The sequence below is a fragment of the Littorina saxatilis genome, linkage group LG5 (assembly GCF_037325665.1).
Source record: "Littorina saxatilis isolate snail1 linkage group LG5, US_GU_Lsax_2.0, whole genome shotgun sequence".
In the NCBI taxonomy this organism is placed as follows: domain Eukaryota; kingdom Metazoa; phylum Mollusca; class Gastropoda; order Littorinimorpha; family Littorinidae; genus Littorina; species Littorina saxatilis.
In genome coordinates, this window is record NC_090249.1 from 18,693,858 (window position 1) to 18,707,624 (window position 13,767).

General features: G+C 39.8%; 2 protein-coding genes and 1 long non-coding RNA gene across 5 annotated transcripts in view; 1 reads left to right on the forward strand and 2 right to left on the reverse strand.

Annotated features, from left to right (window-relative positions):
* Positions 1-13,767, reverse strand: part of LOC138966485 (uncharacterized) — a 114,555-nt gene that overhangs the window by 17,713 nt on the left and 83,075 nt on the right. The gene's annotated exons all lie outside the window — the stretch shown is intronic.
* Positions 2,932-8,776, forward strand: LOC138966482 (uncharacterized). Its single transcript, XM_070338749.1, has 6 exons — positions 2,932-3,222; positions 4,555-4,644; positions 5,248-5,521; positions 6,491-6,573; positions 7,462-7,551; positions 8,073-8,776. The coding sequence occupies exons 1-6, from the start codon at positions 3,139-3,141 to the stop codon at positions 8,346-8,348; spliced, it is 897 nt and encodes a 298-aa protein (XP_070194850.1). The 5' UTR covers positions 2,932-3,138; the 3' UTR covers positions 8,349-8,776.
* LOC138966480 (brefeldin A-inhibited guanine nucleotide-exchange protein 1-like) overlaps positions 9,883-13,767 on the reverse strand; it is a 43,075-nt gene continuing 39,190 nt past the window's right edge. For all 3 annotated transcript variants that reach the window (XM_070338748.1, XM_070338747.1, XM_070338746.1), the window contains one exon: positions 9,883-13,634. In XM_070338748.1, coding sequence (XP_070194849.1) covers positions 13,497-13,634 — 138 coding nt within the window. In that variant the 3' untranslated portion in view covers positions 9,883-13,496. The remainder of the gene's footprint in view (positions 13,635-13,767) is intronic.

Genomic DNA, 13,767 nt, shown 5'->3' on the forward strand with positions numbered 1-13,767 from the left:
CGTAACGCCCCTGCACTTCAGTGCATCCTCTGCGCTCTCTGTCCAACATGGGCTCAGTGTATCGCTTCAACTTGCTCCATCCCCTGCGTGTCTTCGGCCAGGGATTCTGTGGACATACACACACCAGTTAAAGCCCCATTCCGTCTCATATCAGAGCAGATTGTGGTCGGATTATGGACTCCAAAAGGGCGTATACACGAGGGGGACTCATTATATTTTGCAACCTGGGCAAAGTAAAGAAGTCACTACTTTGCCTTTTTCATTACATCAAAGACCAGTTTTGTTAAGACTTGTGACAACAAAAATTACTTGATTCCGTGCAACCGTTTTCATTCAATGCGATAAAATGTCCAGTAAGGGTGATAGGTCTACTTCCAGCAGTGTTGACCTTTCGTGAACAGATTTTCGAGCTATGATGTTTTATGGCTACTGCCAGGCAAACGCTTTTCAAGATTGCCTTTTAAGTTTAATATACTGTTTTGGAAATCAATCTCAACCGAAAGTCACTGTTTTCAGGTGGTTCAGATAGTTTATTACTGGCGCGTGGACGTTAAAACACGTTGACCGTTGTAGTCGAATGGCAACAATCGTTGCCCCAGAAAACGTCTCCAGGGTAGAGTCCCTGATTGAGAAGGTCCCAAAAATTCATGATATACGCTGAAATACAAGATAGAATGAAGATTTAATCGGGAAGTCTCGTTTGTAGTTTTCACGGCTGTTGGTGCGTAAGGAAACGGTGTGACTGTTGGGTGCCCCATAACCTTAGTGAAGTAAAAGCGGGGTAGGGTGGACCTGGTGCAACCATATGCTATAAACATGTGACGGAAGGAGATTTCCTCGCGTTTGGGACATCGTAACAGAAGACCAAACATGAAAAAACCAATAAGACCCAAAATAGTAGCAACAATTGGAGTTGTGGGTCTTCCTAAATCTGTAAATGAGAACCCACAAGCACAATTCAAAAGAAACAGAAGTGCTTCCGTCCTAACAAGTGATAGCGTATGTCTTTGCAAAATCCGGCCACGTTGCCACCATATCACTTGAGGACAGACAACCAATAACTGCTGACTGGTATGTCAGCCTCTGCTTGCCTAATTTCTTTCTGGTATGTTGCACACGACGTCCCCGAACGGATGTCCGTGGTCTACTGCTCAATCACGAAAAACCAAGCACGCACACATCAGCTGTAACTCTTGACTTTCTAACCCTCAATGATGCTCAGCTCGTCACCTAACTATCATATCCACACGCCTCAGACCCCTGTGGCTGGTTTTTACATTTAGTCAAGTTTTGACTAAATGTTTTAACATAGAGGGGGAATCGAGACGAGGGTCGTGGTGTATGTGTGTGTGTGTCTGTCTGTGCGTGTGTGTGTGTAGAGCGATTCAGACCAAACTACTGGACCGATCTTTATGAAATTTGACATGAGAGTTCCTGGGAATGATATCCCCGGACGGGTTTTTTTCATTTTTTAGATAAATACTTTTGATGACGTCATATCCGGCTTTTTGTAAAAGTTGAGGCGGCACTGTCACACCCTCATTTTTCAATCAAATTGATTGAAATTTTTGTAAAGCAATCTTCGACAAAGGCCGGACTTCGGTATTGCATTTCAGCTTGGTGGCTTCAAAATTAATTAATGACTTTGGTCATTAAAAATCGTGAAAATTGTAATAATTTTTTTTATATAAAACGATCCAAATTTACGTTCATCTTATTCTACATCATTTCCTGATTCCAAAAACATATAAATATGTTATATTTGGATTCAAAACAAGCTCTCAAAATTAAAGATATAAAAATTATGATCAAAATTAAATTTCCGAAATCGATTTAAAAACAATTTCATCTTATTCCTTGTCGGTTCCTGATTCCAAAAACATATAGATATGATATGTTTGGATTAAAAACACGCTCAGAAAGTTAAAACGAAGAGAGGTACAGAAAAGCGTGCTATGCAGCACAGCGAAACCACTACCGCGCTGAACAGGCTCGTCAGTTTCACTCCGTTTTGCACAAGCGGCGGACTACGGTCATTGTTGATGGCCGCAGGAGCGGTCATCTATTGCAATGGGTTCGGAGATCTGACATGTCTCGTTTTGTTACCGTTCTCACGAGATCAGTTACAGTTTTTTTTCTCTCTCTCTCTCCGTCTCTCTCTGTATCAGTGTATGTATGTCTTTGTCTGTGTCTCCCTCTGAGTCTCTCCGCTTCTGTCTTTCTATGTCTGTCTCTGTTTATGTGTGTGTGTGTCTCTCTCTCGCTCTCGCACTCTCCCATCCGACTCCTGGCACACAGGTCAAAGCAGAGGTTAACTTGAGTGCACGTGTACCTAGCAGGAGGGGGGTGATTCGGGTCAGAAGTGGGGTAAAGCACTTTGGTCTTCAGTCTTTGGGTTATGCCTTTCAGTGAAGAAGATACCAACATGAAATTGCACTATGCTCTACTATTTATTGATGGCCGCCCTCTTTCTTCAATTAGCTGAGGGCGGTGAACATGTGTCGTTGTTTGCCGTTCTCATGAAACATAAGTAATCAATTTATCCACTTGATTATATTCACAACAGGGACCTATCACTCTTCTTTGCATGTTTTTATGCCGACGGATTTGCAGCCAATTCAGATTACTCCCGACTTCAGGTCTCTGATTCGGCTTTGTTGATCTTGTATAAACTCCACTGACACTGAAGAAGCCCCCCTCACTTCCATCATGTACTACTTACATTCATGGGGTCAAATTCGTTCAAACAAATTTTTTTAATTTAAACTTTTAAATTTGTTTCATCCTTCCCTTCGCATTCAAGGGACGTAACCACTCGGCGCACGTTTTCGAAGAAATCCGCGAATCATCTGGGGTGAATATCCTTCACTTGCAAGAAACTGACATGCTTTTCTCTAAGCATACTTCTTTAATTTGAGCAGGAAACATTTCAGTCTCGGGTGTAGAACACTGCAGTTGGGAGTAATCTGAATTCGCTACATCGGTAAGCTTGAACATTGAATCCAGGATTTTGCTGTCTACTGTTTTTGGAAACGCACTATAATCAGCGAAGGAGGTGGCCGAACAGGAAATGACGTCTGCTGAAATTTGATTGGCTGGTCCACAGTGCTTTGCGGGAAATTTGATCATTGAACCAAGATGGCTTCCGACGAACTGATTGCTCTTCCTCGTGATCACTCCACGCCAAAACAAAACCATAAAACATATGGGAACGTAAATTCGGTAAGAACTGATACTTCTATGCAGCTGCTTTGCAAATGAATCAGCCTGATTAAGTGTGCGCGGTTCGTTCTTTCAGCTTTCATGTCAGTCTTAAAAGAGTGCGAGTTTAACAAGAACTGAAGAACTTCAAGAAGTCTTTGTATTCAAAACACTGCGGTGTCTGTTCCGCAGCTTAAAAAGTGAAATGACTTACAATTGAGCAGAAGACCTTGAAGGGGTAATCTTGAACTTGTGTTAAATTCATAGCTCAGAATCCAGTGGCATTCTTTACTTATTTTTGATACATTGTCATACAAGTTACATAACTTACAAGTCCCTGTAATCAAGCCAAAGAACATTTGTCGTGAAGAATGCCTCTGAATTCTGAGCTATGAATTTAACATACTAAAGTTCAAGATTACCCCTTGAAGGTTGTTCACAGAGCTCTGTTTTATCTTCTTGTGTTCCTATGTTTTGTAAAAATCATGAACAGTGTCCCATATTCTGGGAAGTTGTTGCAAAGTGCAATCAATGCATGTGCCAAACTTTGCAGATTCAGACAGCGCTGTCAGACTCAGACTTGAGTGTTGAATCTGAGGAACGGTCATGGTGAAACTTGAACAGTGATTGTGACTTTGAAATTCAATTAATTCTACATACTTCATTTTCATGTTCAAGAAATATATTTGACAATATGGTGGACAGTTGATGGAGAGAGCTAATTTGGAACCGTATGGGTTGACAGGTATGAACTTGGGCATGCTAAATTGAAAGCTGTCTGCCTGCTTCTTTTGTGGAATGGATTTTTTTTAGAATTATTTACGCAGATTGACACAGGTGCCAGTTACATTACAAAAAAATCAATTCTGCAAAAATACCCACCCCACAGAGAGAGCATCCACTGATCCAGACTTGGTTTGTCTGCATACATGTCCAATAGACCCTATCGGTATTCCAAACTCTCGTAAACTTCAGAGCACAGGAAAGTATGGGGTACAGTTATCCCGCGCGAGCTGCAAAAGCCGCGATTAGAAGTTCTCGCGACGTTCAAAGCATAACAAAGAGCGTGTCTCGCGGATATTCCGCGAGAGCTGCTCAGATATCGAAAAGGTCTACATTCCCAAGGTGTATTCCCAAGTGGAACTTGAAGTGGAAAAATGCTGTTCCCAGGACTAAAACTAAAAGTCTTGACAAGTCGGTGGTGGTTTACAAAGTTCTATAAGATGGTCTACATAGGCTAATACTAATAGAGATGGAGGAACCTTAGAATTGTTTTCTTGAAGTCGATAGAAGAATGTTTTGAGTGTTGGATGCCTGTCTGCAGATCTGGGACTGTTTTGAATTGTTCTACAGGAAGGACATGATCGAAAGTCATTGCAGACACTACAGCAGTCAGCATTTGATGACAAGGCACTGGTGGGAGTAGGACTGACTCCAATAATTGTAAGTACTGTTATCAATATTATAATAATAAGGGTATTCATATGGCGCAAATCCTACATAGTTTTAAGCGCCTTACAAAAAATCATTGAAACAGTAAACAAATACAAAGTCATGTGCATGATGAAAACTTAAAAAAAATTCAATTACTCTTCATTGTGTTCTTTTCCTAATGTCTGTTTGTGGGGGGATGGGGCATAATGCTTGCTACTGCATGATTGGCAGGTATGAATTGTACAATTGCAAGTCACGAAGTGACCTGACATTTTTAGGAGTCGATCTTTACTCACCAAATTTCTCTTGAGAAGAGATTTTTATTTTACGTAGAATATTATGTACAACCCTGATATTTAGGGATTTTTAAGGAAATCCATGTTTTGAATGGAACACTTGGTAAATCTATTTCAGAATGGTAGTGCAGTATTTAAACTTTATCTATACTTTTAAAGTTTCAGAACATAATCAGATTCACCAGCTTTTCTGTTCATTTCATTTTCATTTCCAGCCACCTCCACCTCGGGTCTAACAGGACATTTTGTTTGTTTAAAAGTTTTATCACTTGTGATTATTAATGTCAATATTCCATATTTTTCCACACAATTTTAGGCTGGCAAAAATGGCAAGCCCGGAGAGAAGATGAAGATCAAGCCCACACATGGTCCAGTGAGGGTTTTCCATGACAGTAACTCAAACCGGAAGGCATCAGAAGAGCGCAAATCTGGCAAGTCAGAGTGCGTAACCACCCAGACAGACGACAGCCTCCTGGAAGATCTGATTGATGAGCGTCTACAGGAGCAGCATCAAGTGGAGACAGCAAGCAAAAGGACTCACTCCTTTGTGGAGAATGAAGAGGACGAGGCGTATGAGCTTATGATCAAAGGTATAATGGTAAAACAGTACATACATACTCATATTTAAAATTAATTTGAAAGAAGTGTTGTACGTTATGTAGCTAATGTCCACAGGGATGGCCAAATCTCAAAATGTTAACCCTTACACTGGTGCAATTCTGTAACACATGTTACATAGCCACTGGTGAATTAACAGAGAGAAAAATAAAGAAAAACGGTCATATAGGTTTTCGCATCCATGGGAGGTAATCGGAACCGACCAAACAGACTGAGCCAGTAGCGCGACATATGTCGTGACAACCTGGTGACAGTATGCGTAAAGTAGCGCGACATATGTCGCGACAACCAGCCTAAGGGTTAATTCACCAGCCAGGCGAGTAAATTCAAGAAAATCACTAGCCCGGCAGAAATTTCGCTGGCCCGGTACATACCACACTTCATCTGCAGTGTTTATATGGCTTTAAACCCGATATTACAATCAAAAGGATCGCATTTGACCAGAATTTTCATTGGTCAGCCGGGCGAGTTGGCAGGTGGTTTCTACTAGCCCGGCGGATTTTTTTACTCGCCCCTGGTGACTGGGCAGACGATTAGCCCATCCCTTGTCCAGCATAGGTCAAACATACAATTTGTAAGAATATTGGGGGGGGGGGGGGGTAAATTCCAGTTATCCTGACATAAGCCTGTGTCAGTGTGTGGTTGTAGTTTTTTTTTGTTAGGGTCTTTTTATTTTCTCATGTAGATGTGCTGTTCTGGTTTTTTTTGCAAACAGAATTATTTTTGTTATAATGTTGTATCATTTTTTTGCAAGCATGAACTTTCTTATGCGAGTAACCATTTCTTCACATTGCACCTTTTTCATACTAAAAGAGAAAGTGTCGCATGCTCTAGCTAACACCACTCCCATTTGTACCAGATGTTTACTGGTTACAAGTGGCGTAATGGTTTAAATCTACATGAATAATAATTTACTATGGTCACTCATTTCATGCTTACAGAACCTGTTCCTGAAAGCTACTGGAAGGAAATTGCAGAACAAAGACGACAGGCACTGAACGACACTCTTGAGGAAAACAGATCAGTAAGTCAGAACTTGGCACTTCATGTACAGTGGTTACGCTAGCCATTTTCGAGACCAGTATTTCTTTACATATATATAAAAATAAAAAAAACTGGTCACCGCCTCTTCAAGCAGTCAAGACAAGTCAAAGCATGCAGTAATTATGTCATCTCTCAGACTCTGTGTAACAAAACCTGTCGGACAATATAATAACTGGTTGGTATGGCTTTGCTGATTTCCAATATCTTGCGATTTTTCTCAGGGCCAGAAATGACTAGTTAATGCTATCCGTGCATGCACAGGATGCTCTATTGGCTTGCGATATTAACTTACAAATCGAACCTGTCTGTGAGTGTGACGACCACCCAAGGTACCAACCAATAGTGGTGACTAGATGGAAAGATGAATTATACAGAGAACATTTTTATCAGGGATCCTTTGGGGTGGTCGTAATGGGCGAGTGGTCTCCAAGGCAGGTTTGAGTGTAGTGTCAATAGTGTTTGCAGGGAATGCTTTTATAACTGCAACAACTCTTTCCATTGTGCTGTTCCATTCGTCATAATTATGTGCATGCGTGTGTGTGAGTGACCCCAGTGTCAAACTTCCTGACCCAGTGGCAGTCCATATTAAACTAAGATGCTCTTGACACACTTATAAGTTATATTACAAGCTAGCGCAAACAGAACAGAAACTTATCTGTGAGAGATTTCTTGGTTACTGTGCAGTCTTCACTGAGTGAAGGAATCAACCCGCTAAACATCTTTCATTTTAGATAATGCCTTTATTGTCAACCCGCTAAATATCCTTTTAATTTTAGATAAAGTCTTTATTGTCAACCCGCTTAATATCTTTTTCATTTTAGATAATGTCTTTATTGTCAGTTTTTCATGTGTTTTCCCATGTGTGCAGCTACACCTGGAAGTCGATTCCCTGAGAGAAGAGAATGAGAAGCTGATGGAGCTGTCAAGTCAGGCTGCTGCCCTCTCTGCTCTCTTACAGGTCAGTGGGATTTTGTGTGCCTGTGGTGTTCCTGTCAAAACACTTAACATTTCTTCGTTTACGTTTTTACAAACCACTGACAGTGATAAAGGCACACACAGGTTCATGTGCCTGTATACAGGCACACAGCGTATCAAAGATTTCTTTGGTGTTTTATTTTCTGTTTTCTACCCCAAATTGTGCACGGCAGAACTAAAGCATTTAGAAGTTTAGACCGTTATGGTAAAAAGTCTTGCACATGTTCATGTATCAGGGATGACATTTGGTGTTGACAGTCTGCAAAACGTCAAGATTTTATTTAAGTGGCAGAAAACACTAGTAATTTCGACAGAGCTGCTACAACTCTTTTTTAATGTTTGAGGAAGCCAAGGCCTGGGAATAAATCCAAGCTATATCCTTGCTATATATATGTATGTCGATTTTGATTTGTTTAGTGTGGTTAGATTCGTGTTTGTTTACTGTGCTTAGACTCATGTTTATTTACTGTGGTTAAACTCATGTTATCTGTCTGTGCTGTGCAGTCTGTGGTGTCAGACACTGAGAACAGAGATGATGACTGCGAGGAAAAGGAAACTGACAAGGACCCAGACGCAACAGAAGAGCAGAATAATGAAAACGGAAGCTCAGAAAGTACAGATGCCTACTTCGTAGGCAAGATTACAGAGAACCCAAAACAGGAAACTGTCACTCAAAGTCAAACATCTTCAGAAGTTCAAAATGGAAGTACTGATTCTGGAAACACGGTAGCTGATCAGCAGAAACTGGGAGAATCCACGGGTGGTGAAAACAAGTCATGAATGAGAAAAATCCTGTTACACTATCAGCGCCGATGTTGTTCTCCTGCCAGTGGTGTATAATTGCTGAAAACTAGTGTGTAGATATGTCATGACTGAGAAGGATCATGTACCAGCATGGATGTTGAGCTCCTGCGGCTTGTGAGAAGAAAATCCTGTATAATTGCTGAAAACTTGTGTGGATGAAGCTGCTCAGAGTTTTTTGTTAGTGTTTTACAGCTGCGTTTACAATTTCCTGTGAGCTGATGAATGTCTGCATATTTCTTTTGTTTGATCGATGTTATCATTTTATGCAATTTTATGTTATAATTCTGAATACCCAGTGTGTCCATGAAAAGGCAGCATTTCGTGAGTATGTGACAGAATGCTGAATGATTTTACTTCTTGATTGTTGTGAATGATTTGATGAAATAAACATTTTGTTCTTCTGATTTTTATGTTTGTAGCTTTTTGAACATCTAAGCATTTGCCCGTTTTGGGATTTTTGTGTGTGTGTCTTCTTGATAGTGAACATATTTAAATTGCACTAAACAAGCATGACACATTCTTTCACAAATCCTTTTAATGGTAAACAGATACTTTGAAAATGTAGTTAAAAATAGAATCATTCAATGCACACAAACACACAGATGCTAGCACACACCCTTACACAGTACAGATAATCAATTTCACCAGAAGGATGGAACAGTGGAACCCCCCTTTTATGACCTTTATAATGTGATGAAATCAGGTCGTAAAGAGGGAGACATGTGGGGGTACAGTTACAGAGGCTACAGACAGAGGAAAAACTAAGGTCTTAAAAAACAGGAAGTCTTAAATTGGGCGTCGGTTTTTTTTGTTTTTTCTCGTTCATGGGCTGAAACTCCCACGGCTTTTACGTGTATGACCGTTTTTACCCCGCCATTTAGGCAGCCATACGCCGCTTTCGGAGGAAGCATGCTGGGTATTTTCGTGTTTCTATAACCCACCGAACTCTGACATGGATTACAGGATCTTTTTCGTGCGCACTTGGTCTTGTGCTTGCGTGTACACACGGGGGGTGTTCGGACACCGAGGAGAGTCTGCACACAAAGTTAACTCTGAGAAATAAATCTCTCGCCGAACGTGGAGACGAACTCACGCTGACAGCGATACAAATCCAGCGCTCTACCGACTGAGCTACAATGGCCAGAAAGGTATGTGGGAGGTGTGTTTATAACCTGCCCTGTTATACAGTGCTATATGTCATGTAAAAACAATGTCCTGTTTGTATTATTGTTATGTACCACGCCTGAATTTCTCTATGAGATAATAAAGTATTCTTATTCTTATTATCCCCGCCCCAATTGGGCATCTGAAAAGGGGGGTTTCACGGTGCATTCAGTATGAGTTTCAGTTTGTTCACATCATGATTGAACTATGGAAAGCATAAAAAAAACTAGCTGGTTGAGAACGATGATTTTAAATGCATTTTGGTGATGTTTGCATGCAAGATTGATAGTTGAGCGGCATGTTCTTGTTATTACATTCAAACATACACAAAAATCCACCATGAGCATTTCTTCTTTGTGTAGTTTTAATCCATCATTCATTTTGCTCCAAAAACAGAATATCTGTCGAATATATGTTTAGAATATGTGAGTCAGACATCATTTTACACACAAATTTTATGTCTGTCGAGAATGGTGAAGCAGGTTTGATGGAAAATAAATAAAAGTGCATCATGCAATCCATACAGTGATTCAGCCCACGTAAAACAGTAGTGCACATGTCAAATAGTTACAATGATGAAAGTAGCTTCTTCCAAGTAACATCTTGGTGTGAATAAAATCTGCTGGACGTTTATAACACAGTCCCTGCATTTTATAATGGCAGTCTTACATTGTTCAAACGCAAGTAAGTGCAAACAGTACCCGCAGTTAAACAAAAAATTCAAATGTATAGATAACAGGTGTCACTCTTTGATTTTTTTTTCATTCTCATCGCATAAAGAGGATTTTGCACAAACCTGGCTATGAAAAAGATTGGTTTTTAGATTCTAGCTACGTATAACAAAAGTTCAAAAAGGAACAAAGGAGAAAGCTCACTGCATTTACATGAATAATGCAGTTAAACGACACTTTTTCACCTGTGCAGAATCGTAGAGGCAAGCCTTTCCTCGGTTTAGTGTAAAAAGTTAGCATACAGGGATGGAGCCGGTTCAACTCGGATAGAAAACAAGGAAATTGGAAACAATAAGTACCAGTGAATGGCAGGTAGTAAGTTCCGAACTTGGCAAACAGACCACATTAAATTTGGCCATCAGCGAAGAGGTTCCAAGGCAAAAGGACAGAACAAGATGTTCTTCACATCTTGACACAACCATGGTTCTACATCACAGCCAGTGCTGAACAGATAGTCTTTTGTGGTGCAATGCAAGAAGAACAGTGTTTAAACTGATGAAAATCACCTGATCATGGAATAAGAGATCTACAAAGGCAGAGAGAGAGAGAGAGATGACCTTGTGATGCTAGCTGCTAAGTGTGAACACAAACTACAGAATTATCATGCCATTTAAGCCACTACTGCCAAGAATAAGCAAACACCAAGAATGTATCTATCTCGACATTCGATAAGAAGACTACTTGCATACTGAAAACTTTTACTCCCAAACCACCCACCCATAAACTTCATCATCCTCATCACCACCATCAGCTAGAGATACAGAACATTTACACCACCATTTTTACAGTGTATTGGCTCCTTACCTCCGCCATACCACCTGGCGCCATTTACACTAGTTCATTGAGCATTTTGTTTGTTTGTTCATTGTCATCCTGACTCATGCTTTTTATGTCTATTAGTTTTCTTTTGGCGAAAAGTAGGACTGGGGTCGAGGGGAGGGTAGAGTGGGGAAGGTGCGGAGCAGAAATTCCCTCTTTGCAACGTATTTCTTAATTGAGTGAATAATAGCACAGGTGTTAATATAACCAGTGATCACCTCGGTCATTTCATAAACTGCAGTTTCTGTACAAGTCTTGGCTTTTGCAGAAATCGGTCACTCCGTTATGCCAAACAGTCAAACCAAGTTTAAAGAAACGGTAATTACATTATATTTGTCAGGAAAAGGGTCAAATGAAATGCCAGTGCATGTATGACCGATCGCCATTTTGTTTCCAGTGTTTTCATATTTTTATTGGTAAAATACCAGAAATGTCCCGTCACTATGGTCGCTGTTTAACCTAATTAACAATCGTGACTAACCCACAGCAGACTATAGCAACAAGTAGCGTCTGTATTCCCCGACTTGACTGCGGCTTTTCAAGAAAGCTTAAAACCATGATTTCATAAATGACCGTACAACAGCTGAATTGTTCTCCTTCGCTGTTGAAATCTGGTGATTGCACACTTTAGTAACTCAATTACTTTGATCTGAGTAACAAGTGGATAACGTATTAAATGAATAAAATGGTGGCACATCGTGAAAACAAAGAAGTGCATATCTCTCCCAGAGTTAACACAAATGTCACAAAGCAGTTAAATATGAAATGGGAAAAATTAAAATTGTTAATTTTGGTGAGACCTTGGTAGACACGAGGGCTTCCACACTGTGTTTGATCAAACTAAAAGATGTTTAACATGAGCCATACATGTACCCCCGAAACGAAGAAAATTTCCATCTCAAAAATGGTGTGTCACAGGCACTAAGCACAGAATTATTGAAGAAGTACAACTGAGAGTTGCTTGAAGAAAGGTACATGTACTTTCTCTTGGTACAACAACAAAAGTACTACATTCTGAACTGAAACGTCCGTTTTCATAGTCTTACAAATAGTGTATGCTACATGTACTTAAAATACTGACAAAAAATATTAAATAACTTGTCAATCAGAATGACTTAATGATGCTGAGGAAACAAACCCCTTATTAGACAGGGTTGCTCGAGACAAAAAGTAAAACATCAAACCCTCAAAACCACTTACAAAATTAAGAGTACAGTCATGTACTTTGAAATCAAATCTATTACTTATGGCTGTAACGGTATTTGAGAATGACCACATGCTACCTCCTACAAGTGTGTATTACAGTATATAAAACTGATAACGCAAACCTCAAACTGGTATGCAATACTTATATTAATACATGTGGCATTAGATAATCACGTGATGATGATTTAACACATAGGAAAGTTACATAATTACCTCCCCATCAAAGAAAAAAGTTCTACATTCATCATAATTAGGTAGAATGTATTCATACACTAATATCACACGGACTTATATGAAATTAATTTTATAAAACGTGAAGCATGGCTGATAGTGGGATAGCTTCATTTGCATTGCACCTGTATTTACAAGAAGCACTATGTACAATAATAAGCATTTGTCACACAACAAAGTAATATCTCATATTAACAATTACACACTCAAGTGCACTCAGACACAGTCAAAACATTTTCTGTCAGTTACCAAATTTTGCAGTACGTACATGGCAAAATGGCCTGCATGTGTTTCAAGAATTCTGAGTCAAACCAGAAACAATCATGCAACTTTGTATTCATATACTTCTTTTGCCAACTGATGTACTGTGTTTTAACAACTCTGCATCAAATTAAAAACAAATATGCAATTTTGTATTAATAAACTTCTTTTGGTAACTGATGTACTGGGAAATAAATGTTTGTTCCACCCTGTCGGTAACACAAAACATGGAACATGAAAATTCCATCAGATTGAAAAACAACAACACCTATAGGTTTTTTCATTCTTCAAAAATATTATCTATCAACTGGTATTAAATATTTTCTTCTTCAATTTGCACAAGAAAAAGAAGTCAGCAAGAGTAACTGTAGATTCTACGCTGATTCACACTAACTTGAACCAGATGCAACCAAAAAATGTCACATTTGAACTTTAACTGGGAAAGAAGAAAACAAAATACAATAACTACAAAGAACGCCACAAAAATGTTGAGGAATGTTTTGATAGAAGGATAGTCTCATAGGTACACACTCTGAACTGCATATCGCTCACTTTATCTCTCACACAGACACGCACACCCACATACTCAGATCACAGGCGTTATCCCATTCTCTAACACACAACAAATCAGCCAGCCCACAAAATGCACAACTATCACTCAAACTTTTGCGGACACATTCGTATTGACTGCCACTGTTCCACAGGGTGGTGATTACGTTCTTGGGGTGATTCCAAATGCCGGTCCCACACGAGAGAAGAATTTCTTCAGTATAGAACGCACTTCCGGCTTGAGGTCGAACAGCATAGTCTCACACAGCAGAGGGTAGTAGACCGACGCATGGACACGGAACTGTGAACAGAGAGATTTCATTTCATTTCATACTTTATTATTATCTCATTGCTGGGACATTCGGGTCGCTTCCTCCCAGCATAGACCAAATAGCCTGGACCGCCAACTCGTCACGTGACCCTTAGAGGTTACG

What these genes read in the sequence shown, in the direction of transcription:
- LOC138966482 (XM_070338749.1), top strand. Translation starts at nt 3,139, where the DNA reads ATGGCTTCCGACGAACTGATTGCTCTTCCTCGTGATCACTCCACGCCA. An exon ending in CTCTTGAGGAAAACAGATCA is followed by an intron (nt 6,574 to 7,461) that starts GTAAGTCAGAAC and finishes CCATGTGTGCAG; the next exon opens with CTACACCTGGAAGTCGATTC. An exon ending in CCCTCTCTGCTCTCTTACAG is followed by an intron (nt 7,552 to 8,072) that starts GTCAGTGGGATT and finishes TGTGCTGTGCAG; the next exon opens with TCTGTGGTGTCAGACACTGA.